This window comes from Dipodomys merriami, unplaced genomic scaffold (genome assembly GCF_024711535.1).
Source record: "Dipodomys merriami isolate MVZ:Mamm:240054 unplaced genomic scaffold, mDipMer1.0.p SCAF_19, whole genome shotgun sequence".
Lineage (NCBI taxonomy): Eukaryota > Metazoa > Chordata > Mammalia > Rodentia > Heteromyidae > Dipodomys > Dipodomys merriami.
Genome location: NW_027203270.1, coordinates 30,331,065 through 30,358,675, shown reverse-complemented (window position 1 = coordinate 30,358,675; position 27,611 = coordinate 30,331,065). Strand labels below are relative to the sequence as shown.

The following is a 27,611-nucleotide window of genomic DNA, read 5'->3' as shown; positions in this document are numbered from 1 at the left end:
GGGGAGGAAAGGCCACTGGGGCTCCGTGTCCCCTTCTGTCGTGACACTCTGACTCTTGGCTCTTGTAATTGTTTCCTTTGGACAACGTGGCTTCCCTGAGATCGTGGCTGGGCAGGAACACGGTGTGTGTTGGGGGGGGGGGTGGACGGGATGGATGGGCAATCGAGGGGCGCTAGGCTCGGCATGGATGGGGCGCCCTTTTCTCAGATTCCTCCTCTTTGCCTCCCTCCCCCAAACCCCACGCCCCATTTTCAGCATCACCTTGAGTGACCTTTAAAACCTTAAGTGGAGGTGGACTGACTTAGGATGGAGTCTCCAAGAGCCCTGGTTCCTGGGAGTCTGGGGGAGTCTTTTATTTTGGTGATGAGGCCCCGAGGGGCGCGCCAGGGTCCTTGCAGGATAAGTTGCTCCTTGTGCCCCAGTTTTTTTCCATCTCGGGGGTTCCCCCAGCTTGAGTGCAGTCAGCACCTGCGCCCGCCCGCCCCGGGACTCGCTGCTGCTGCGCGCGCCACTTCCTGAGCGCCACCCGCGGCCCCGCCCTGCTGCTGCGCCCCAACACCCGGGCCCCTCGCAGACATCGGTGCCCCCCCGCGGTCCCCGCAGGCCCAGGCCCCTCTCCCGCCAGCCCCCATGCAGGCTGTCGCCCTCCCGGATGAGATCCGTTGGCTCCTGGAAGGTAAACGTCCTGGGCTCAGCTCCAGGTTCCCCCGACCCTGACCAGGTGCGGGAAAAGCCGCCCGGGCACAGCCCGGGCAGCCCCATGGCGCAGGGCGCAGCGCACCCCCTTCTAGATCCTGGATGCTTCTAGAACCGGGAGCGTGCATCCCCCCTTCCCGCCTCCAGGTCTGGGTCACAACCTTGAGTTTCACACTTCCTCTTTTCCTCTAGGTGTCTCCAGCCCTTCATGCCACCTGCCAGGCTTCTTGGTCCTCTACAGCCACCTTACCTGCTCTTCAACCTGTCCCTGTCTCTCCAGGACTCCCCTGACCTCCTCCCTCCTTCCTCCTCTCAGGTCAACCTTCTTACCAGAAGAGCTGCCCCTTTCCGTGCAGAGGTCCCTGAGGCTCCCAAGGGGACTGTGAAAGGATTTAGGGGTCCTGCGAGCCAAACCTGGCCATGGTTTTGTGACTTGTCAGTGCTGAAATCCCAGGCCTCCTTTTGTTGTTGTTGTTGGCTGTGGGCCTTGAACTCAGGGCCTACGAGTTGTCCCTGATCTTTTTTGCTCAAGGCTAGTGCTTTGCTCATTTGAGCCACAGTTCCACTTTTGGATTTTTTTAGGGGGCTAATTGGAGGTAAGCGTCTCCTGCCCAGGCTGGTGATCCTCAGATCTCAGCCTCCTAAGTAGTTAGGAGTACAGGCATGAGTCACCAGTGCCAAGTCCCAGGCCTCTTTTAACCACGCTGCAGACTTCTAGGACTGCCACTATCTAACCTAAAGAATTTCCCTTCCCTCTCCTCCCCTCCCCTCCCCTCCTTTCCCCATTCACTCCTTTCCCCTCCCTTCTTTTCCTTCTCTACCCTTCTCAGTCCACCCTCAGCTTTCTCACTCACAGTTGGCACGTCACCACTTGAGCCAGTCCTCTAGCTTGGCTTTTTTGAACATGAAGTCTCTTAAACTTTTCTGTTTTAGTTGTATTGGAAACTCTGTCTTCTAGATCTCAGTCTCCTGAGTATTACAGACCTGTGTCCCCCTTGTAATAGTTTCTCCTTCAAACTATAGCATTTAATTGGTCCTTGAAGAGTCCAGGCTTCACTTGAAACGCTCTACACACAATTCCCTGCAGCGCCCTGTTGGCTTGTTTCACACAATGAGGATGTTGTCCCTTGCTTTCTGTAACTCACCTTTCTGGGAGGACAGAGGCCTAGACTCTGCAGTTGCCTAAGGATCCCAGGAGGAAACTGTGCAGAACTAAAGCTTTTGGCCTCCAAGTGACATGTTTGACACATATTTAACAGATGGCCTGCTTTGGGTAGGTCATATTTTTGGCAAGCTGTATTGTTTTCTTTGGTTTCTCTCAATTTAATTGGTTTTATATCTCCATTACCTTGTTATCTTGGTATAAATGGCTCCTAATCAAATATTGGGCAAGTCCTCTTGGTTTCTGTGTGTAGCACTATTCTCATTCTGGATCACTTCTGTCAACAAGGCATTTTTTTTTCTTTTTCTTTTTGTCAGTCCTGGGGCTTGAACATAGGGTCTGTGCACTGTCCCTGAGCTTCTTTTGCTCAAGACTAGCACTCTACCATTTAAGCCACAGCACCACTTCTGGTGGTACTGAGGAATCAAACCCAGGGCTTCATGCATGCTAAGTAAGCACTCTACCACTGAGCCACATTCGCAGCCTGAGACATGTCTTTTGAGGTGAAGTTTCCAAAGTCCATTTCACTTATGACTCCAATAAGACTTGAACTTCAGGACTAAAACATGCAGTAGGGTAAAAGAGCATCATGTAGGCCTCTGTGGGGAAGCTGACCAGCCTTTCTTTCCCTTTCCTGTTGCTGCTTGTGCAAGAGACTTGCAAAGGAAGGTTGAAGTTTTTTGTTTTTTGTTTTGTTTCCAACTGCTTGGCAGGTGATAGAATGTAATCCTTTTTTAGGGGTGTCTATCATTTGACGAGAGGAAGCCTCATTTACAAACTTGTTACCCCATTTTGTAGCTTTGTGTACAACCTTGGCAGAAAATTCCCTTTTATTTTCAGATGCTTGCAATGAAATCTACTCCACCATTTTTTGATGTGCATTTCTTTATTGTTCAAAACTGACACTTCGGTAAACAACTCATTTCTGCACCTGCCACCTTTCTTTAGCTTAGATTATTTTCTTGTTAGCTGACTGTTTTTAATTGAAGTCTTCAGATCTCCTTCTAAAGCAGAATCTTTGTCTGCTGACAAGTAGAACAGGGTATGAATGGAGATTAATTGCATGTCACATACTTTGCTATCGAACTTGCTGTGTCTTAACAATCTATGCTGGCACTCAGGTCTTTAGAATAGAGAGAGGAGTCTAAGGTTATATTTTAAGGAGCTTCATTGGTTACGTGTATTTCTTTATGGCTGTTGTCTTTTGAAGTTTGCAATTATTGTTTTGAATCTGAAGTCGGCCAATGATTCTATTGAAAAACAATTGGAGAGTATGTTTTGGAGAGGTTTGTATAATAATACCACATATTGCTTATAGGATTTTTTAGCTTTAATTTTTTTATCTTTTATTTCTTGTCCTGGTACTTGGGCTTGAATTCAGGGCCTGGGCACTATCCATTAGCTATTTTGCTCAAGGCTGGTATTCTACCACTTGAGCCACAGCTCTACTTCTGGATTTTTTTTGCTGGTTAATTGGAAATAAAAGACAGATTTTTTCCAGCCCAGGCTGACTTCATACCTCGATCTTCAGATCTCAGCCTCTCGAGAAGCTAGGATTACAAGCATGAGCCACCAGTGCCCAGCTTAATTTTTATTTTTTTAAGGGACACAGTCTTTGGGGTAGACAAGCTGGATTCTTCATTGTGATACAAATAATTTGTGGATGTTAGAAACCTAAATGGCCATCAATTTGTCATCTGTTGCTGTTTACTTGTCTCCCTACCACATACTTTTAAAGGTTAACTGTTGACAATTAAGTAATACATGGCCCCTGATCTCTATATAGTCATCCCGTGGGAGAGAGTCACAGAATGGAGAGCTGCGACACTCCTGTGGTCACATGGCCACCATGGGGGTGAAGTTCCCACGATGAATTACTACTTTCATAAGCCAAGGCCTAAACATTTACCGAGTGATTTAACATCGGCCATTGCTGCCCTAACTTAAGCATTTATTTATTTATGACTATACAAGCATAGATGACAGGAGCAAGTTTTTTTTTCTTTTTTCTTTTTGATGTAATGTGTGTGCTTTTGAAAATAAAATACGCAAAACACCATGAAAGGTTTGTACCAAAATCTGACATAAGGAAGAAAAGGACTACCATTTTGAAAGTCTGAGGTTCATTTTGTTTGAATATAAACAATTTGAACATCTGAAAAAATGTCTTCTTTGATACAGAAATCCTACTTCTAGAAATCTGTTGCAGAAATAAAGGACAGAAAATATATTCACAAATTTCCAGGAGTTGGAAAAGGCAGTGATGATTGAATAAATTATGACACACCGATCTTATAGAATACTTTGTGCTCATTAAAAGAATGTACTTGCTCTATCTTATCTACTTACGATCTATTTATCATCAATCATGTCTACTTACCTATTATGTATCAATCTATCTATCTATCATCTATTATAGCTACCTACCTACCTGTCTTATGTTTATCTGTCCAACTATTAGCTTGGGAAGTATTCATGGCAGTGTGTGTGTGTGTGTTGTATGTTTGTGTGTGTGCTCATACCTCAGTCTTGGGGCTTGATCTCAGGGCCTGGGTGCTGTCCTTGAGCTTTTTTGCTCAAGGTTGGTGCTCTAGCACTTGAGCTACAGCTCCATTTTTGTCTTTTTGCTGTTTAATTGGAGATAATAGTTTCAAATACTTTCCTGCCTAGGCTGGCTTCAAATCATAATCTTCAACCCATAATCTTCAGATCTCAGTCTCCTGAGTAGCTAGGATTACAGGTTTGAGCCACTGGTGCCTAGCTTCATGGAGATCAAAAAGGCAAAATTCATACTAGTGTCTATCATGCCACATTTTATTTCAAAACAAAAGTACAGCCCCCAAAGTCCCATATGTTAAGTACATTTGTGTCAGTCTCGGAAGAAGTTAGAGCACACGTGTAGCTGTTAACATTGCTCTTCTTGGGAAGAGAGCAAGAATTTTTTTTCCTGAGGGAAGAATAATTATTAATTTTTATTTCACACATAGTTGTGTTATTTGAATTGTGACATCACGCAATTACTTTTCAAATCTGGAAAAAACAACCCATAAAGTTATTTAAAAGAAAAAAAAAGTACCAACAAAAGACAAATAAAAGCTCAGAGATTTAAAAAGGGTATTGAGCCATTAACTGTGGTTGTGATTTTGGTGGAACTCTGGGAGATGTAGGAGGTAGGAAAAGAGAGAGGGGGGAAAAGAAAAAAGAAAAGAAAGAGACAGGAGAGAAAGAACAAGAAGGTAAGGGAGGGAGGGAGGGATGGGAGGAAGGAGAGAGGGAAAGAAAAAGAAAATTCTCTGTCTGATTTTTGGCAAATGAAAAAAGCAGTGAGAAGCTTCTAGAGTAACACAGAAACAGCATCTTCAGATAGACTAACAGACTGTCAAACTCTCCTATAGTCTGGTATCAGCAAGCAAGTGCCTTATAGATAAGTTAAACAAAGGATGTCTTCTTAGTTATTGAAAGAGGAGGAAATATTCAAGTCTGTTTTTAAATAATCAGGCTCCAGTGCAGGAGTTATCTTTTTGTTTTTGTTTTGTGATAACCACACTGAAAACAAAAGCAGAGCTATGCTGGCACTTGGCTAATCTTGGCTCCACAGATACAAATGTAATCAGTTTCTTCTTCCTGCTCTTTCTTCCCTCATCTTTGAAGTTAGAAGCAAAGGAGGCATATATGAAGGAGGTGGGAAAGATATTTCTTTGGTTCACAATTTGTCCTGGAATGCAGTGTGCCGACTTGACCCTGATAATTGATAGATCCCAGCTGCCTACCAATTACTGAAGCCCTGCTTTGAATATGGATTTAAGCCAAAACAGCATCAATAACCTGGCTGCATGTGGTAGCAAGTGCTGTGCTAACACTAGTCCCCAAATGCCGATGGTTACTTATTTTTAAACTTCTTTGGAAAGAAGCAGTCATTAATCACTTCCTGCCAGATTGTTCTCCAGATTCGTATTGGTCGACGTACCCACCCATAAAATTCTTTTCCATACAGTAAAATTCCAACTAGCAGGGGACTTGAAGGAGTGAATTTCTTTGGCTACATAGTTAAGAGTTTCTTTAAGCACTAGAACTCTTTAGTGTTAATATTTGTGATTAATTATTTTCTAAAATGATTTTTTTCTGATGCATTTTAGCTTTGGGATCTACCCATCCCCCGCCCCCACCACGATGGTATTTGAACGGGGGACCTAGAACTTGCTCAGCAGGTACTGTGTCACCTGAGCCACACTCTCAGTCCCTTTGATTTTGGTTATTTTTCAAATAGGCTGTTGCATTCAAACAGCCTGGATTATGTTCCTCCTATTTACACTTCCCATGTAGTTAGGGTGTCAGGCATATACCACCACACCCAGCTATGGGTTCAAATAGGGTCTTGTAAACTTCTTGACTTGGCTGGCCTGGAAATAAGATCCTTCTGATCTCTATCTCCTCAGTAGCCAGGATTACAGGCATGAGCCATCATTCTCATCCTTCTTTTTCTCACTTTTTAATCCAAAAAAGTTCAACACTTTTTAACTCAGAGTTGTTCTTTTATAGCAAATACCTATGATTGGACTTTAACAGATCTATGGAATTATTTAGGGATTTTTCTGCTACAGATGTCCTTGGCCTGCTTTGTAACTGTCTGCACTTCACTCATTTTGTTCTGGTGATTGAACCCAGGACCTCATATGTACTAAGCCCATGATCCAATAGTGAGCTACACCTCACTCTGTTTTGTATTCTTGTCTTTGTCTCTTATTCCTTGTTGTTAGGCTGAGGCCCGATATTCCGTGTTGTTTTCTGTATTGCAAGCCCAGGGCTTCTGGAACACCAGATGATCAAGGTTGTTGGAACTAAACTTTAGGCTAAAGTATAGGAACTAAACCAACGGCTCAATAGTAGAGTGCACGCTTAGCTCTGGGTGCAATCCTCAGAACTTAAAAACCAGTTGCGGGGGAGAGAGAGTATTCTTCCTGAACAAACTACCCATAGCTTTAGGCAAGGACTTTGAGACAAAAAAAAATTTTTTTTGTCTTTTTGGTGAGGGTTTTCCATTTGTTAGACTACTAGAGTTACCACTTGAGCCATGCATCCAACTTTGCTTGTGTGTGTGTGTGTGTGTGTGTGTGCGTGCGTGTGTGTGTGTATGTGTGTGTGTGTGTGTGTGTGTGTGTGTGTGTGTGTGTGTGTGTGTGTGTGTTTTAGATAGAGTCTAGTGAATTTTTTTGCCTGGGCTGCCCTTGAACCCTGATCCTCTAGATCCCAGCTTTCTGATAGCTAGGATTACAGGGGTGAGGAGAGACTGGCATTTGACACTTTGTGTGTGTGTGTGTGTGTGTGTGTGTGTGTGTGTGTGTGCGCGCGCGCATGCGTGCGCGCCAGTCTTAGGACTTGAACTTAGGGACTGGGTGCTGTCTCTGAACTTGTTTTGCTCAAGGCTAGCGCTCTACCACTTGAGCCACAGATTCATTTCTGTTTGGTGGTTAATTGGAGATAAGACTCTCATGAACTTTGCTGTCTGGGCTGGCTTCAAACCATGATGCTTGATCTCATGAATGGAATTCGTACCTTTGTGAACAAGGTCCTGAGAGCTACCTTGCTTCTTTTATCATGAGACAACACAGCTAGAAGGAGCTACCTGTGAACCAACAAGTAGGCCCTGGCCAGTGCCAAATCTGCCAGGGCCTTGATCTTGGACTTTCCAGTCTCTAGCAGAGGTGGTGAACCTTTTATATGCCATGTTACTTGTGGAGCGATGTTAGCTGGCATTTATGTTTATGTTACTAAGCAAAAAGCTCCTAGGTTTATTCAATTTGAAGTCTCACCTGCTATTGTAGGGCCAGCCCAAATGATTTTGTGCACTCTCCAAGGCCCACAGGCTGGACGTTTCCACAGGCTGGAATGTGGTCTATAAATTACCCAGTTTGTAGTATTTTGTTATAGAACCTTGGGGGAACTAAAGAATTAGAATATGTCCTTCTAGTTAGCAATCTTTTTATTTTATTTTATTTTGTGCTGGTTCTGTAGCTTGAACTCATTTATCTGGGTGCTGCCCCTGAAGTTCTTTTGCTTAGGCTAGTGCTCTACCACTTGAGCCATGGCACCACTTCTGGCATTTTCGGTAGTTAATTGGAGATGAGTGTCATGGACTTTCCTGCCCAGGCTGGCTTCCAACTATGATCCTCAGATCTTAACCTCCCGAGTAGCTACTTGGTAGTGTGAGCTACATTTTAGTTCATTGGTAGCTCCAGTGGCTACTATATTAGGCAGTAAGGGATTTTTTTTGGGGGGGAGGGGTCAATATGGGGACTTGAACTCAGGGCTTTGAACTCTTGTTTTAGTTCAATGCTGCTGCTCTACGACTTGAGCCACACCGCCACTTCTTTTTTTTTTTCTTGATGGTTAGTTGGAGATAAGAGTCTCTGATTTGTCTTCCCACACTGGCTTTGAACCTCTGTCTTTATCTCAGCCTCTGGAGTTGCTAGGATTACAGGCATGAGCCACTAGTGCCACCTGCTAGGATTAATGACCCAACTCCTTTCTGATAACTTTTTGTGTGAGTCTCTTTATTCCCTCTCACCCTCCCTCCCTCTTCTTTCCTTCTTCTCTTCCTTTCTTTCTCCCCCCTTTCTTTCCTTTGCACTTTATTTTTTGCAGTTCTGAAAACAGAACCAAGAACCTCATGGATGTGAGGCAAGCCCTAAATGCACACACGCGCATGCGCGCGCGCGCACACACACACACACACACACACACACACACACACACACACCTGTGAGTCTACCACATAGACCATGACATTCTGATTGCTGTCACCATAGTTTTTTTTTTGCCGTGCTCAGCTTCCCATAGTCCGCAGGCACTCTACATGCCTTCCACAGAGTGTGAGTGTGTGTATGATTTACTCATGCTTTGTGGATGGGCTTCCTCCTATTTTTTCTTTTTTTACTAAGTAGCAGTCTACTATTTGCATATTCCAGTTTGTTTATTCATTTTTCTATGGAGAGATGTTGAGTTGTTTGCAATTTGGGGCTTTTCTGAATGCAGCTGCTATGACCATTCTTCCATAACTTACCCTGTGTGCATAAACCCTCATTTCTCTAGGATAATTATCTAGAAGTAGAATTCCTGGGTCTTAGGGTAGGGGCATATTAAATTCTAAGTCATTTTCCAAAGTGATGGTACCTACTTCATGCCCTCATTAAGCAATTGCTCCATGTCTTTACTAGCACTTGGTATTGTAGTCTTGTGACAAAAAAAGGCACAGAGATATTTTTATTAAACATTTGTTACACAACATCGGAGTAAGTAGAATATTCGATGTTGGATGTATTTGCATGTACATCACTAAAGCAATCTATTATAGGTGTGCTTTTCACAATTTGTTTAACTCTTCTATTGATGAATATTTATGTTATCTATGTACATTTTTTGGGGGGTCTGAACTCTGGGCCTGGGTGCTGTCCCTCAGCTCTTCAGCTCAAGGCTAGCACTCTACCACTTGAGCCACAGCACCACTTCCGGCTTTTTCTTTTTGCTTATGTGGTGCTGAGGAATCGAACCCAGGGCCTCAGGCATGCAAGGCAAGCGCTCTACCACGGAGCCACCTTCCCAGCCCCAATGTACATTTTTATTCTAGTTACGCAGTGCCATCGGAACTGAGGCATCTTCATTTATCTTCTCATAGCCATGCAAAGATTTCTCTAGGACAGATCCTTAGACTCTCAAACGAGCATGGCAAATGCTTGATTTCAAAAGTAAGACTTAAACTTGCTATGTTTTAGTTTGGGGAGTTTGTTTTTCTCTATGTTATGAGTAGGCACTTTTATTATTTCCTCTACAGGATGCAGAAAGAGAATTAAAAATATAAACACCACATGGCTCTTGAGCCACAGGGCAGAAACAAAGAGCAGGTGGAAGGAAACCACAAGCAGAATGGGCTGGCAGTATCTCTGTTGTCTCTTGATAACTTCCTGCAAGTTCACATAGAATTCGTAGGCTGGATGTCAGCCTTGTGAACATGTTTTTACTTCCGAACAAAAGGCTAAAGTGAATGCCTTAGGAAGGACAAGTAATTACCAGGTCAAAAATTTAATATCAATCTTAAATTCTAAGCAAGGAGGTTAGTGCTGTACTACTTGAGCCACAGCTCCACTTCTGGCTTTTTGGTGGTTAATTGGAGATACAAGTCTCATAGACTTTCCTGCCCAGAACGTTTCTGGCTGGCTTTGACTTCTGTCCTTAGATCTCAGCCTTCTGAGTAGCTAGGATTACAGGTGCAGCTACCATGCCTGGCTTGCTTGTTTGCTTCTTCTCTCCCTCTCTCCCTCCCTTCCTCCCTCCCTCCTTCCTTCCCTCCTTCCCTCCTTCCCTTCCTTCTTTCTTTCCTGCCTTCCTGCCTGCCTGTTTTTCTGCCTGTCTGCCTTCTTTCCTCCTCCTCCTCCTCCTCCTCCTCCTCTTCCTCCTTTTCCTCTTCCTCTTCCTCCTTCTTTTTTTGGTGTGTGCCTATTCTAGGATTTGAACTTGGGGCCTAGGCATTGTCCCTGAGCTTTTCCCACTCAGGCTAGCTCTCTACCACTTGATCTACAATTTCACTTCTGTCTTTTTGCTGGTTAATTGAAGATAAGATTATTAGGGAATTTCCTGTCTGGACCACCATCTTCAGATCTCAGTCTCCTGAGTAGCTAGGATTACAGGTATAAGCCACCTGCTTGCAGCTAATTTTTATTATGTTTAAGTTGTTACCATTTAACAAATCAGTTTATAAGTACAATGCATCATGATTAATGTCACCCCTCTATGGCCTGTTTTAAGTTGGTTTTTGAGTTCTAAATGTATTTTTAAGTTGGTTTTTGAAATCTATACATTATTGTCAATCTTTTAAAAGGATTTATCTAAGCTGTTTTATTTGAGAGGATCTTTTAAATAACAGTTAAATTCCTTTAATTTTTTTTTGGAGGGGTCTGGTTGTGGGGCCTGAACTCTGGGCCTGGGCACTGTGCCTCAGCTCTTCAGCTCAAGGCTAGCACTCTACCATTTGAGCCACAATGCCACTTCCGGCTTTTTTTTTTCTTCTGCTTAGGTGGTGCTGAGGAATCAAACCCAGGGCCTCATGCATGCAAGGCAGGTGCTCTACCACTGAGCCACCTTCCCAACAGTATGGAAGACCTGGCTTTTAAATATAGAAGTTTTACTTGTTACAGTATTGTCATTAGTAGTATGTGATGGTGTTAGTTTCACTCTTAGGCTATTTTTCTTTTTAATATTTTATTAGATGAAATCTTTTAGGAACCTTTAGTTCTATTTTATTACATTTGCGTTTTGGAAGAAAAACTAGTTGTGATGGCTACTCTTGATTTTTAACTTGATTGGATTAAGAAAAACCTAGAAAATGATTCAACTAATCTAGGCATTTCTTAATCTGATCAAAGATTTTTGTCTATTTTCTTCGAAGAGTTTTGCATTGTTTAGCTCTTACATTGGTGCACCTGATCCAAGCTTGAGTTAAATTTTACATAGTATGTGAGGCAGAAGTCTAGCATCTTTCTTTTTTCTTTTCTTTTCTTTTTTTTTGGGGTCAGTTGTGGTGCTTGAACTCAGGATTTGTGTTCTGTCCTTGAGCTTTTTTACTCAAGGGTAGCTTTGAACCATGATTCTCAGATCTCAGCCTTCTGAGTACCTAGGATTACAGGCATGAGCCACCGGCACCAGCTTAGCTTCATCCTTTGGCAGATACAGTTGTGGCAGCACTATTTGTTGAGAAATCTATTTTTCTTCTGTTGAATTATTTGAGCCCCTCTCCCTGACTTTTTTTTTTTTCCAGTACTAGGGGTTGGTTCCAAGGCCAGTTTGTTGGGTTTCTTCGTTATGAAAGGCCATTGAATTTTGTTAAATGTTTTTCCCATGGCTGTTGAGATGTTCATGTGGTTTTTGATCTTCCTTCCATGAATACCACATATTGCATTAGTGGAACTTCAGATGCTATTCGTTTTTGCCTTTTCATTCAACTTCCTATTCTGTGTTCTTTGGCAAAGGACCCTTGAAGAGCCCATTAAATGATGTTTGTGGTGGACATAATGTGGGCCTTAGATGTTTGTGACATGTTTGACTTCCAGAGCTTTCTAGCTCATTGAAAGAGCTATGGTGCATAATAACTTATACAGACACCTAGCATTCACACACAGTGAGACTGAATAGGAGAGGACCAGAAAGGCACAAGGCCTATGTGCATCTGATCATGCAAAATAATATTTATCAAAATGAACTCCAGGAAGTGGAAACAAGGTTTATTTCTTTCCTGCTGTGCTTGTTTTCTTTTTTGTTCTATTTGTTCATTTATATGTATTTGGAAGTGTAAGAGGAGGCAAATGGAGGGACAAAAGGTGAACAAATGCAGCAATGGTACTCATTGGACACTATGTTAAAAATGAACTATACAACTTGTTGTTAGGGGATGTAAGAGAAAAGCTGTGAGCGCGCAAGGGGTGACATTGTCCAAAAAGACATGTATTCTTCACCTGGCTTATGTCACTGTGCCCCCTCTGTGCATTATAATAACAATAATTTTTTTTTTTGGTCAGTTGTGGGACTTGAACTCTGGGCCTAGGCACTGTCCCTCAGCTCTTCAGCTAAAGGCAAGTACACTACCACTTGAGCCACAGCGCCACTTCCAATTTTCTGGTGGTTAATTGGACATACAAGTCTCACAGACTTTCCTGCCTAGGCTGGCTTAGAACTGTGATCCTCAGATCTCAGCCTCCTGAGTAGCCAGGATTACAGGTGTGAGCTACTGGCGCTCAGCTTAACAATAATTTTTTTTTTTAAAGAAAGTGCTTGTGTGTTTATCATCTAGGTTTTTTTTTGCTCACTATTATTGAATGGTATGAAAGTAAAACAAACTTTAAAATGTGCTGTGTAACCCAACAAATTTACAACATTATTTTGGTAATATATATGAAACTGTTTCCTGCGTAGGCACAATTTTTGGAGGCAGAGGTGTTTTTTTTAAACTGTATTATTTATATGCTTTTTAAGGGTGATGAACATTTTGTGCAGAACAAAGTATTTTTGGAATTGTAATCATTATCAATATGTTTTGTCTCTGGAAATTTGCATAGGTCCCTGATTCCTTCCTTCAACATAACATGATTTGTTTCATAATATAGATTTCCATCATGTCCTTATTTCATACTGTATGTTCACATTAATTCAAGTTTCCTTCTCTGGACACATTTTTCTTTTCCATTTGGCTTCCTTCACTCTGTTCTGTTGTCATTTTCATTGATGATATCTCTGTTAATTAATGTTTCGCTTTCCAATGCCTGCCTTTTTTGTTCATGATTTTGCAGTTCAGCCATTTTTTAAAATTTCAGCTCTAATTATTGGTATTTCTTTTTGAGTTCCAATTGGTCTGTGACCTTCTGTGGCTGATTTGTAATCTTTATAATTTTATGAAGTTGACAGTCCATCTTCTTCCCATTGGTAATAATTAAATATGTGTTTCTTTAAAATGGTTTAGAAAAGTTGGTATATGCCCTAGCTTTCCAAATTCCCAGCAAGGTCTTGGATTTTTAGAACATGTCACACACATACACATATGTTTAGAACATGTCACACACATACACATATGTGAAATTTTGGTTAGTCTTCATTATGGCAAGGTATATATAACATGCATCATCTTAATTGTGCAGTTGTGTGGCATAAGATCTGAAACTATCAATGTGTGTGTGTGTGTGTGTGTGTATGTGTGTGTGTGTGTGTGTGTGTGTGTGTGTGTGTGTGTGTGTGTGTGTGTGTGTGTGTGTGTGTGAGTGTGTATGTATTGGAGCTTGAACTCAGGGCCTGGGCACTGTCCCTTAGTTTTTTTGCTTAGAATTGGGACTTGACTATTTCAGCCATCCCTTCACTTCTGGCTTTATACTGGTCAATTGGAGGTAAGAGTCTTGAGGATTTGTTTGCATGGGCTGGCTTCAAACTGCAGTCCTCAGATCTCAGCACCCTGAATAGTTAGGATTACAGACATGAGCCACCAGTGCCCAGCCTACAACTATAAAAAATTTAAGGGAGAAACAATATTAATTTCCTAATCCTTCAGCTTTTCCTCTTTGTCCCTTACTAAATCTCTTCTTTGCTGTTGACATCTTTCTCCCCAGCCCTCCCTACCCCAGTCCTGGGGTTTGAAACTCTGGGGCTGTGGGAGCTGTCCTTGGGTTCCTTTTGCTCAAGGCTAGCACTCTACCACTTGAGCCACAGCACTACTTCTGTGATAATTGGAGATAAGAATCTCATGGACTTTCCTGCCCAAGCTGGCAGATCCTCAGATCTCAGCCTCCCGAGTAGCTGAGATTACAGGCATGAGCCACTGGCACCTGGCTAATCTCTTTTTTGTTTGTTTTAGATTCTGAAGATTTCTTGGCAGAAGGTTTGCGAAATGAGAACCTCAGTGCTGGTGCAAGGGACAACAGGGATCACATTCTGCGTGGCTTTCAGCAAATCAAAGCTAGGTTTGTGTAAACTGGTTCCTCTGTGCTTCTTCATAAACTTTAAAACAACTTGTAATTGGTATGTTAGTAGTATGAATTAACACAGTAAGACACACCTGCCATAGCTTTCATACTTACAGGTAGACAAGCTTAGTATAATTCACCAATTTTTTTCTTTTCTTTTTTGGTGGTACTGGGTTTTGAACTCAGAACCTTGCCTTTACTAGGCAGGTGCTATATTAATTGAGCCACACCTCTGGCCTTTTTTCCTTTATGTTTTTGAATAGGTGTTGATTTATGTTTAGGATAACCTGGACCACAGTCCACTTACTTATGCTTCCCTTGTAGCTGAGATGTCAGACCATCACAGCCAGCTTTTATTGGTTGAGATGGGTTATCTGTGAACTTCTTGCCCTGGCTGGCCTTGAACTGCAATCTTCCTGATCTTTGCCTCTTGAGGAGTTAGGATTGTGTGCATGAGCGACCATGCCCAGCTAAAGTATTCTCATAATTATGTGTCTTAAGATTTTGCGTTTAGATTTGGCACTTTACATTGGCCTTTATTGAACACTTTTGCATTTAAGAACAAAATAGTGAAAATGAACTTTTTGGGGGCCAAATTTAGTAACAAGTAGGTATCAAGCAGTATCAGGTCATTTTCATTGTGTATTGGGTACTGACTTTGCTTTCACAGTGCCTTTTCTAATGAAAACTTAAACCACATGTATTCAGTTGCTTTTTGGAATGTTTTAATCCTAGTCTGTGTTGGAATATCATTAAGAAAGATTCAAGCCAGGTGCCAGTGGCTTATGCCTGTCATCCTAGAAGGCTGAGTCCTGATGATTGAAGTTTGAAGCCAGCCTGGGAAGAAAAGTCCATAAGGCTCTGATCTCCAATGAGCCACCGAAACACTGGTAGTGGAGTTGTGACTCACATGGTAGAGTATCAGTCTTGAGTGAAAAAGTTAAGGGAGAGCATGAGGCCCCAAGTTCAGGCCCCAAGTTCAAGCCCCAATATTGGCACCACACACACACACACACACACACACACACACACACACACACACACACACACACACACACACACACACACACACACACAGAGTCACATTTTAGAATATGAATATTTCATAGATGCATAAACTTGCTTGGAGGTGAGAGGAGAATTCAAATCTCCCTTTACACTAGGTTTTTTTTTTTTTGAACACTTTTTGTTTGAAATGTGGGCGGTGAAGGAGAGCTGGGGATAAGTGAATGTTACTTTTGCCTTTTTCAAACTCACGATCCTGTGATTCTGGCTAGTGGAACTGAGCAGGGTCAGGACTGGGGTTTCATTTGCATAGCTGATGGTTCTTAGCATCTTAGAAGCAGGAGCTTGTCCATCAGAAGAGCACAACCAGAAGCTCTTACCCCCAGGAATGTGAGAACCTCACAAGATGCTCGAATGGATCTTAATAGATCTTTCCTGCATGCTAATTAAGCATCCTTTTTATTATTTATTTATTTATTTATGTCGGTCATGGGGCCACTGAGCCACTTCCCAGCCCCCAGCATCCTTTTTACTCACCGATTGAGGCCTGTATAGTTAGCAGCCTTGCTTGGCCTGAATAATTGAAACAAAATGCACAAGGTGGGCTGAGAAGGTGGCTCAGTGGTAGAGTGCTTGCCTTACATGCATGAAGTTTGATTCCTCAGTTTGATTCCTCAGTACCACATAAACAGAAAAAGCTGCAAGTGGTGCTGTGGCTCAAGTGGTAGAGCGCTAGTCTTGAGGTGAAGAGCTGAGGGACAGCTCCCAGGCCCAGAATTCAAGCCCCACAACTGACCAAAAAAAAAAAAAATCCACAAGATAAGAGATTGGTAAAAATGGAAATGCCCATGGTTTTTGGTTGACTGGAAGAGTATTGAAAAGAATATTGTAATAATACCATGCTACACTGTATAATGTTCCTTCTCTAGCAGATGTGTTTAATCTGTAGAAATTTTAATTTTCACAGGTCTGCCTTTGTATTTTTATAGTACTATAAAGGTAGCATGAGAAAAAAGGGTGGAATTCTTTTCAATTGTTTTTCCAGAAGAGGGAAGCCTGAATACCATGGTATATGTGTTGTTGCTGTTGATAAAAAGCTGTGATGAGAAATGTAAATACAATTCGACTATAGTCATATGTATATACAAAGATACATATTAATTTATGGTATTTTCCATATTTTTACCATGGCACTGGGACAGGCCTAGATTTCAACATTAAATGGGTAATATCAAGCAAATTTGTGGCCACTCATTCTCACCAGTTCCCCAGTATTTCTTAGTGCTCTTTTCCAGGGGGAAGGGAATGCTGTCCCTGAGGGTTTTTGGCTCAAAGATGCTACAGTACCACTTGAGCCTCAGGTCCACTTTCAGCTTTTAGGTTGTTAATTGGCGATGAGTCTCATGGACTTTCCTGCCTGGGCTGGTGCTAAACCTGGTTCCTCAGATCTCAACCTCCTAAGTACCTAGGATTACAAGCATGAACTACTGGCATCTGGCTTCAATGCTTTTTTGAGTTGTATCTATGTTTGTGCACATGCACACACACGCACGCACGCACACACACAGAGGGCTGTATTTCTCAAGGAGCAGAGAAGTTTCCTTTTTCTGTGTGGTTTGTGGGGTGGATACTCAGGAAATGACCAGCATGTGTTTAAGGAACATCTGCATTGTTGACAGGAGCTTTCTGTTCATTGATTTGTCACAAGAAAGACGACACTTTATTTACCTCTGCATGATCATTAGACCACCGAGGAAATGAGGAGCCAGGATTCTGATACTGTGCAAGAAAAATAGAAGAAGGAAGCTTGCCTTTGGCAAGCTGTTTGACATTGCCTTACTTCCACCCTCTAGTCATTATCCTGTTAATGTTACCCCACTTGACAGAATCTTCTCCCTTACCCTCGGTCATCTCTCGTGTCCCACTTATGTCTGTTCAATGTTATGCACTTACAAGTATTGACACAAAGTGGTTTCAGAGTACTGAAAGCTTGCATTTACCTTTTCATTTACTTACGTGGCATGGGATCGATTTTCAGAGTCAGCCTGGGCAAGCAAATCTAGGAAGCCCTTCTCTCCAGTTCACTAGCAAAAACTCAGAAGTAGAGGTGGCAAGAGTTCCAGCTGTGAGTGGGAAATACGAAGCAAGAGTATGAGGCCTTGAGTTCAAATCCCCATATTGGCACATACACAAGAAAACCCACAAAAATTTTTGTGAGTTGATCATATGTGAATAATGGCTGAAGAACAGGAAAAGAATGATTGAAAGCCATTTCAAGTTTTACCTTTACTCATATTAAAGCAATAATTCCTTAGCAATTTGGTAAAGGGTGTGTGTGTGTGTGTGTGTGTGTGTGTGTGTGTGTAGGGACATGTCTAAAATTATATTTTGCTACTACAGGGGGAAGAAATTTCTAGTAGGACAATCTGTGAAAGTCCACTAGATAAGTATAAATACCACAGATATTTGCAGCTTCCCACTTGATTGTTTTCTTGCTTCTTTCTTCAACATTGCAATGCTGGAGAATGAAAGGTGAGAAGAGTAAATTAGCAAGGGCCTCTGGTTCAGGGTAAACTCTAAGGATTTGACCCTATTTGTTTCTGGCTGGTATTTGCCACCGTTGTGGCAAATTGAAGCAAGGCAAATTTTGGCAAACTGAAGCGTGTGACTCAGTTGCCATGGTTTGAAAGTGCCTTCACCAGCCTTTCAATTGTCTAGAGTGACTGACCCAAAGAAGCTATAGTTGTGTCAAGAGTCATAGACGACCCCCCAAGCCCTCATCTGTTTTCCAGCTCTAATAGCAAAGCAATTCTCTGTCTTAAAAAAATAATAGTATCACCTCTTCATCTTTAGCTATATATTTTTTTGGATTGAAAGTATTACTTAGGCAGTCTTCCTTCCATATAAGACAAAACCAAAATGGATGGCAGGCTTTGTGCTTTGGAGAAAGTGAAGCTCTGTGGTGGTATTTCATGTCCTGAGCTGTGATTTTCATTGCTATTCCTTGAACTGCTTGTCAGAGAGACATTTTCCCTGAAAAGTAACAACTTTCTTTCTTTCTTTCTTTCTTTCTTTCTTTCTTTCTTTCTTTCTTTCTTTCTTTCTTTCTTTCTTCCTTCCTTCCTTCCTTCCTTCCTTCCTTCCTTCCTTCCTTTCTCTCTCTCTTTCTTTTTCTTTCCTTCCTTCCTTTTTTTCCTTTTTTTGGGTGTCAGTCCTAGGGCTTGAACTCTGGGCCTGGGAGCTGTCCCTGAGCTTCTTTTGCTCAAGGCTAGCACCCTACCACCTGAGCCACAGCTCCACTTCTGGCATGTATGTATGTATTTATTTGCTTGCAGTTTATTGGCATAAGAGTCTCATAGACTTCCCTGCCCTAGCTGGTTTCTAACTATGATCCTCAGATCTCAGCCTCTTGAGCAGCTAGGATTACAGGCATGAGCCACCAGCCCCTGGTTCTTTTTTCCTTCCTTCGTTCCTTCGTTCCTTCCTTCCTTGCTTGCTTCCTTTCTTTCTTTTGTTGCTATTTTGAGGGATGGTATCACTACAAAACCAAGACTGGCCTGGAACTTGCTATCTCCTGCTTGAGTATTGGGATTACAAGTGTGTAGTGCCATACCTGGTTAATTCCAGGGTTTTATTGAGTACTTTTGGATGAGTACTTTCAGGATGAAAGTTTGTCTGTGTGATTATAGTCACTGCAGGATTATCTCCAGATGTGCAACACCTGGAATGAAACACACATGAAATACACTCTGAAATGCGATGACATCCTTACACTTTTGGAGAAACAGTGGAGCATTTCTTAAATGTTTTACTCCAGTGGAGGTCACCTGACAATGATAATATATTGAGAGTGGAAGGAGGGATGAAGGAAACAATATTTTTATTACTGAGGTAGGGGTCAGTCCTCCTACCTTTTTTTTTTTTTTGAGACAACTAGTCATTTATGCTCACTGTTGGAAGCAAAGGCCAGAACCATGGAGAGTTTTTCCTTCTGTGCAGCTTAATAATACTAAAGGAATTCCAACAAGAGACAAGAAGATTTATAGGCTTTTGAGATGAGAGAAATAAAGAAATTCATGTAGCAAAACCCAGGACATTTAAAATATAGGCTGAAAGACTCCTGAGAACAAGTCTCATGGTGGGTGGGCAAGTGTTTTGCTCTGCATGAAATCTGATCCACTGCTAGCATAAACCTCATAAAAAGAATTCTGACTTTCTGTGGAAATTTCAGGTTTTCTGCTTAACCTGGCTTAATCTGAATTAAAAAAAAAAGATTCAGAGTAAGAATCTATATAATTCTGATATTTTCTACTATAGGAAAAAAAGACAAAGATTGATATTTGGTACCAATGCAGAAATCCTATTTGTACAATAACTTTGAAAGGCTCAAGAATTATAGCAATAATTTGAGTACATCATGCTCTACCACTTGAACAATACCTCTAGCCATGCTTTTTGCTGGAAATGAAGCTCATGGGCTTTTCTGCCCAAGCTGGTGTGAAACTGAGATCCTCTAGGTCTTATCCTCCTGAGTAGCTAGGACTATAAGCATGAGCCATTAACACCCTGACTAATAATTCATTTCTTCCCTTTTCAGTCCTATTCTTGCTTTCTATCCTTAAAAAAAGAAAAAAGGAAGGCTGCAGCTAGTAGCTCAGAGCCCTCGCCCTGAGTTCCATACTGTTGTGTGCGTACTACACACACAGGGAAAGACATGCAATAACTTCAGGGCTATTTCTCACTGATTGATGCCAAATGGATGTATCCAGAGATTTCATAAGTGTGTTAAAGATTTTTGGGAATTTACTTCTCTAGGGGTAAGGGATTGTGTTTATTTCTCTTAGCTTTGAGGTTGAAATTAGTACAGCGTTACCTACCATTGATTTTCTGGCTTGGCTTAGAAGAAAGCTGATCTTTTAAGGAAAGTCTTTGATATGTGTAATCCTCCTTTAATTTCATATTAATGATTGTACTACTTATTCTTTTTTTTTTGGGGGGGTCCGGTTGTGGAGCCTGAACTCTGGGCCTGGGCGCTGTCCCTCAGCTCTTCAGCTCAAGGCTAGCGCTCTACCACTTGAGCCACAGCACCACTTCCGGCTTTTTTCTTTTTGCTTATGTGGTGCTGAGGAATCGAACCCAGGGCCTCAGGCATGCAAGGCAAGCGCTTTACCACTGAGCCACCTTCCCAGCCCTGTATTACTTATTCTTTCACTTGTGGTGGTATCTTAGTATCTTTCAAGATGTAATTTGATCTTTTTTTTTTTTTTTACACTGGGCTATTGTAGTATTAGCTGGTGGCGATTTTTCCCTTTGGGCATCCCACAAAATAAATATTTATATAAGTCTACTATAGAATAATGTTTTCATACTTTCCATGCTAAGTAGTAATGGATTTTTAAAAAAAGATTAGATGAAGAAATCTGTTTCTTAGGATAATTTTCTACCAATGAGCATAGTCCTTGCTTGTTCAGAATAAATGTCCAGTAATAAAACGGTATTATGGTATTTTAATGATCAGTCTTTAAGATTTTAGATAATGTATTTTAAAGAGAATGTTTAGATTGCTTGAAAAAATAGCTCAATACATATTTCTTCCAGTACTGAACTCCTTAAACAGAATACCGTGCTCTATTGAGAATGAAAAGGAGGGGCTGGGCATCATGGCTCACACCTTCAATCCCAGTCACTTGAGAGGTAAAAGATGTCAAAGATATATAGATTATATAGATTCCATAGATTGTATAGATTATATAGATGTATAGGTATATAGATGTATAGATTACTGCCAGCCAAGGCAAAAAGTCAGTGAGAACCTCCATTTTACCAAGACCTTGAATTCTAGTCTCAGTACTGGGAAAAAAAAAAGTGGCAAAAAGTCATTGGGTTTTTCAAAAGGTCATTGCCTTAAAAGAATCACAACCAAATAGTGAAGTCTCATGTATTATATGCATGTCAAAGCTTTGGGGATAACGGCTAGGCCTGGTGATGTTGGCCTTTAATCCTCTCCTAGCTATTTAGAACATGGAGATCTGGAGGACTGAATTTCAAGGATGGCCTAAGATACAACATATCCAAAAACAGAAGGATGTAGCACAAACTAGTAAAATGACTGTCTAGTCAAGTGCAAGGCCCTGAGTTCAAACCCCAGTACTGTAAAAATAAATAGATAGATAGATAAATAAGATAGATCTGTTTCAAAGCAAATATTATAAAATATGAATCACGAGGTCTAAGTTGTGAGAAAATGTAGGTATTCTTTCTTCATGTATATTTAAAAATTTTCATAATAAAATGTTGCAAAAATATAATTGGTTTGTCTTTGCAATTTGGAAACCATGGGCTCATTCATTGTGATTTCAGAAAACCAGAGACTTCCTCAATTTGGAAATGTAATTATATATATTTGTGGTTTTTTACAACGGTAGTTTTCTAGGAATAACCTTATTTTGGGATGAGACTGAACTAAGGATCTCATCCAGTTTGTTATTTCTGTCATAACTAACAGGAAATGGCTAACTTTTATACTTACTTCTGGGCCAGCAATTATTGAGGGCTGAAATTCAATTCAAACATTCTGCCCAGGAGATCTTGAAATTTTTATTTATTTATTTTTTTTTAAAAGAAAGGCAATTTCTGACTTTTCTCATAAATCTGATCAAAGGAAAGCTAGTATGAGATTGGTAGTCCAGTAGGAAATGGAACTCAATTTTACATTTTTAAAAATCATTTTATGGTATTAAAAAAGACAGAGGTTAGAGCTAAAGCCCTTATTCTTTTTATTGAACTAGAATTGAACGTGGCAGAAAATCATTTTGGCCCTGGTGCAGTAAATGTTGTCACTGAAACATGTTCAAGAGGCATTAGGACTGGCTTTCCAGCATGTGAGACAGAAGTTCACAAAAGCAGAACTGATTTTTCTGTTCTTATCTTGAAATTATTAGATATCCAGGAGATGAAAGTAGTTTAGTTCTATGGAGTATGTGTTAGATAATGTTAATGTCTCCATTCTAGAAAAAGGAAATGGAGGAGGGGGGTGTAATGGCTCTGTGCGGTGTTCACAGGAATAGTGTGTGTGTGTGTGTGTGTGTGTGTGTGTGTGTGTGTGTGTGTGTGTGTGTTCTTCAACCAGTCCCAAGGCTGAGAAATCTAGGACCAGAGAAGGTTCCACCTATGCAATATTGTGACCTGACAATGAAAATAGCCAAGAAGCAACTGAGAACTTACTTAACAGAACTATTTGAGAAATAATTTTTTTAAGGGGGGGGTCCAGTAGTGGGGCCTGAACTCTGGGCCTGGCACTGTCCCTCAGCTCTTCAGCTCAAGGCTAGCGCTCTACCACTTGAGCCACAGCGCCACTTCTGGCTTTTTTCTTTTTGCTTATGTGGTGCTGGGCAATCAAACCCAGGGCCTCATGCATGTAAGGCAAGCGCTCTACCACTGAGCCACCTTCCCAGGCCCATAATTTTTTTTTCTGTGCCCATACTGGGTGTTTTCCCTGAGGTTCTTTTTATTTTCTTTTATTTTGCTCAAGGCTGGCACTCTACCACTTGAGCCACAGCTCCACTTCAGGCTTTTTGCTGGTTAATTAGAAATAAAAGTCTCATAGACATTTCTGCCCAGTCTGGCTTTGAACTACAATCTTCAGATTTTAGTCTCCTGAGTAGCTAGGGTTACAGGCTGAGCCACCAGTGCCCACCCCCTGCCCCCAGCCTGTTTGAAGATTTTATCAAGTAAGGACATTATGATGAAGCTATCAGCAGCTACTTTGTTTTGAGAAACTGGTAAGAGAGAAATTCGAAGTCCACTTGGAATTAAAAAGAACCTATCATTTTTTTTTGAGTGTGCAGTGTGATTATGCTTCAGAATTTTGGGTAAATGAAGCAGGTTGGTAGGCATATGTTTGCTGATCTTAAAATGATTAAAATTCAGAATAAGTATGACTCTTGTGAAATGGAGTGCTCAGGCCTCAGCCAGCATTGAGCAGCACCATATGGCAGAAGCAGATTAATTCTGTTCCTAGTCTCTCCTTCTTTGACTGTATACGTAGATGCCCTGTTTGAGACACTGGAGGGGCCTCAGAAGCATTTCATCACCGGCAAGATAGATGTATGACACGTTCATGAAGTCAGTATGGATAGCTAATAGTTGCTTAGAAGAAAAAGTCCCTCGTGAGGTTTTCTTTAGCTTCCCTCCCCATACCTCTAAATTCAAAAACAAGTAAATGTGTAGGAGAATAAATGTGTATTGAGGCTTTAGAAGGCAGAGTAAGTCAGAAAGATAGAGCAAGGAGTCTTTTTCCCCCTAGTTCTTAGCATGGCACACTAGTAGTTCGGGCCACCTCAGACTTTTTCCAAGTTAAATGACCCTACTGTATGTCTGCTTAGCAGGCCTCTTCCTTTCTCCCTTGACCACAGACCTTGCTAGCTAGGGGTCAATTGCTAACTGAAGCCATTCTGCTTTGTCCAGTGGTTGGTCTAGGATTTATAAAACATAGAAGTTGTGTGTGTGTGTGTGTGTGTGTGTGTGTGTGTGTGTGTGTGTGTGTGTGTGTGTGTGTGTGTGTATGTGTGTGTGAGAGAGAGAGATAGAAAGAGACAGAGAGAGTACTAGGGCTTAAAACCAGGGTCTGGGTTCTATGCTTTAGCTTTTTTCACTTTAAGGCTGGTACTCTAACATTTGAGCCACACATCCACTTCCTGCTTCCTGTTGATTAATGGACATTAAGAGCCTGGGCTGACTTCCAACTATAATCCTCAGACCTCAGCCTCTTGAGTAGGTAGGATTATAGATGTGTGCCACCAGCACCTGACGAGGTAGTTTTAAGGACTGTAGAGTCCACTGGTCAGAAATTTCTGACAGGACAGTTTAAATGAGCAATAATGATATACTGAGTGGCAGGAGTCACTTTAAAACGCCGCTCTGCTCCACAGTGCTAGACCAGAACGATGGGGTGGGATTGGATTCCTCATGTCACTGCTGGGGCCTGCACCAACCCTGGACTCCTCTATCTTTGGACTTTGTTTTGTTTTGTTTGTACTGGTACTAGAACTTGAATTCTGGGGCTGAGCTCTGTCTCTTAGGTTTTTCACTCAAGACTGGAGCTCTACTACCTGAATCACAGCTCTATTTCTGGCTCTTTTGGCTAGTTCATTGGAGATAAGAGTCTCAAAGACTTTCCTGTCCTGGCTGGCTTTGAACCACAATGCTGAGATCTCAGCCTCCTGAGTAGCTAGGATTACAGGCGTGAGCCACTGGTACCTAGACAGAATGTTTGTGGGGAGAATAAACTTCTACTTGTCTCAGCTCCTGTCCGGTTTTCTGTGACTTGAAGCAGGAAGCAATCTAACAGTCCCAGGGGCCAGGACTGACTTTGTTACCTTCCACTCTCTCACAGCCAAAGTCTTCCACCTTTTCCCTAGCTTAGACATCAGAGGCAGAATCCTGGGGAGTCATTCTGTGTGGTTCTTCTCTCATTCCCCAAACCTCTAAGAAGGCCTACCGATTCTTCACCCCCAAACCTGCCTGATTTCTGATCCCTCTATCTTTGGCTCCCTGTCAGCCTTCATAAAGTGACTCGAGACTCGGAATTCAACTTTTCTGCTTCTCTGCCTCATCTGCCTGTTACAGTTTGTTTTCCTCTTCATTCTATCTGAAAAGCAAATTTGTACATAATAGTAATCCAACAATCATGCTACTGGAGCTTGATTGTGGATCCTATGACAAGATATACTGAAGAGTTGGGCTCTGGACAATTATCACTATAATCCTAGCTACTCAGGAGGCTGAGATCTGAGGATCGCTGTTCAAAGCCAGCCTGAACAAGAAAGTCTGTGAGACTCTTATCTCCAATTAACCTGCAAAAATCTGATGTGCAGCTGTGGCTGAAGTGATAGAGTGCCAGTCTTGAGTTGAAAAAGCTAAGGGAGAGAGTCCTGGAACTATGTTCAAGTCCCAGTACTAGCACATACACACAGACACAGACACACAGACACACAGAGACACACACACACAGATTAGGAATTTTACCAACATTCCAATAGTTCATCAAAATTCTTTGAGTGATTTCCAGAAGAGGTCCTCTCTCTAGATTCCGCTTTTTTCTGTTTATTCTGATTTTGTTGCAATATGAGTGAGTGAAATGATATTCCATCTTTAATTAGGATCCTCTTGTTATTTTTCAATTAATCAGTGTCAGTAGCCTTTGCATTTGTATTAAATCATTTTCTTCATGAAAGCTTTTAATGAGGAAGCAAATTGATTGTATTTATGTACTGGATTCTTGCCACTGCAGTGTGTAGTCAGACATGTCTTTTGAAGTATATTTTTTGCTGGTCATCTTGTGGTTAGTCTTTGAAGCTAGGCTTTGGGAAGAAAAAATTAAAAAAATAAGGAAGAAATTCTTTTACATGAAGATTTTTTTTCCCCCTTTACTACTAGGGTTTGAACTCAGGATCTCGCTTGGCTTTTTCACTTGGCTGGCGCTCTACTACATGAGCCACACCTCTACCTCCAGGTTTTTGCTAGTTAGTTGGAGATCAAAGTCTCATGGATTTGTCTATCCAGGCTGGCTTTGAATTGTGATCCTCCGATCTCATCCTCCTGAGCAGCTAGGATTAGAGGCATGAGCCACCATCACCAGGCTGTTTGAATGAAAAATCTAAGTTAACAAAGCATTCTTATTTTTATCTTTCTCTTCTTCCTTTAATAAAAACCCCATTGCTTTCTTTCCTCTCTTGCCTTTGTGTGAGGATGCTGGATGAAAATGAAGGCAACCAACGCTCACCTTGTTTGGAATAAATACACACTCCACAGTGTTGTTGGGGTGCCTGTCTACCTGCCCCTCCTCTCTGCATGGTTCCCTTCCTTCCCTGCAATAGACTCTACTGTCTACTCTGAGCTCAGAGAGCTAGCTCTCAACAAGAGCTTGCTCTTGTTGTTTCTGATTTAGCAAATGCTCGTTGATCGCCCGCTCAATATCTCTTTCCTTTGAGAGTTCAGATTACCTGCGCAGTATACAGGTGTGTACAGGCAGGCCCAGGTGTGCACAGTGTTCTGCAGGAGACGTGGATGCAGGAGGAGCCTCAAAGCTCTGTCTTGGAGTGACTGGGAGAAGGAGGTAGGACAGGCAAGGGGTGCTGGCCCAGGAAATACAGGAAGTGACAATGGGCCTGAGAGATGGGGTGAGCTGCTTAGGGGAATTTCAACAAGAGATCTTGAGGTTGTGTTGGCCTGTTAGATCACTGAACTCATGGTCATGTTAATGACCTAATCAGCTGACGTTTATTTTGCCAGCTGCTGGCTCTATTCACAGGTTTTTCCGTGCATTACCTTTGCAAATTCTCTGGAGAATCAGAGGAAGCAGGTAGGGTGAAAATTTCTATGCGTTTGTTGGTTGGTACTGGGGTTTGAACTCAGGGCCTCAGGTTCTTGCTCAGCTTTTTCACTCAAGGCTGGTGCTCTACCACTTGAACCACACCTCTACTTCTGGCTTTTTACTAGTTATTTGGAGATAATTGGATTTGTCTGCCTGGGCTGGCTCTGAATTTCAATTTCCAGGTAGGAGTTACTACACTTGGCTTCCTATTTCTGTTTTTGTTTGTGTGCCAGTCCTGGGTCTTGAACTCAGGGCCTGGGCACTGTCCCTGAGCTTTGTCTTCAAAGCTAGTGCTTTACCACTTGAGCCACAGCTCCACTTTTGGGTTTTTGATGGTTAGGCGGAGATAAGAATCTTATTTATATACTTTCTGGCCTTGAGCTGGCTTTGAACTGCAATCCTCAGATCTCAGCCTCCTGAGTAGCCAGGATTACAGGTGTGAGCCATTGGAGCTGAATCATATTTCTGTTTTAAAGATGAAGATGGAGTTGGGGCTGCAGCCTAGAGCTGTGTGCAGAGCCAGAGCCTTTGCTCTTCTCATCAGCACTGAGAAGATGGGGGCAGGGGCAGCAAGAAGCTGGTGGGGGAGGGTGCTTAGGACCTGGTCCTGCTCATCTGTGTCAGCATTTTGAAGGCTTGAGTGGACTCCGTGTCTGCAAAAATGGAAAGGAGATAGATCAGGTGGACAGGAAGGGTGGATCTTGGTGGCTGATGGGAGAAAGAACTAAAGGGTTGGTTTCTAAGTTTCAACTGGACAAAAGTGATGTTTCCATGAAAACAGTACATACAAGACTAGTTTGAGACTGAGGGACCAAGGGCAGTTCTATTCTCTTGAGAGAGGAGTATTATGATCTCCTAAGAAAGACTGAGAACTCTTGCT

At 41.9% G+C, this 27,611-nt stretch overlaps 1 protein-coding gene across 3 annotated transcripts in view; it reads left to right on the top strand.

Moving 5' to 3' along the window:
* Window positions 1-518: 518 nt before the first annotated feature.
* Skap1 (src kinase associated phosphoprotein 1) overlaps window positions 519-27,611 on the top strand; it is a 270,881-nt gene continuing 243,788 nt past the window's right edge. Inside the window, exons 1-2 of one of the 3 annotated variants that reach the window (XM_070028251.1) lie at window positions 519-676; window positions 14,244-14,349. In XM_070028251.1, the coding sequence (XP_069884352.1) occupies window positions 631-676; window positions 14,244-14,349 (152 nt within the window). In that variant the 5' untranslated portion in view covers window positions 519-630. The remainder of the gene's footprint in view (window positions 677-14,243; window positions 14,350-27,611) is intronic. The other 2 variants (XM_070028253.1, XM_070028252.1) reach the window with 2 other exon arrangements.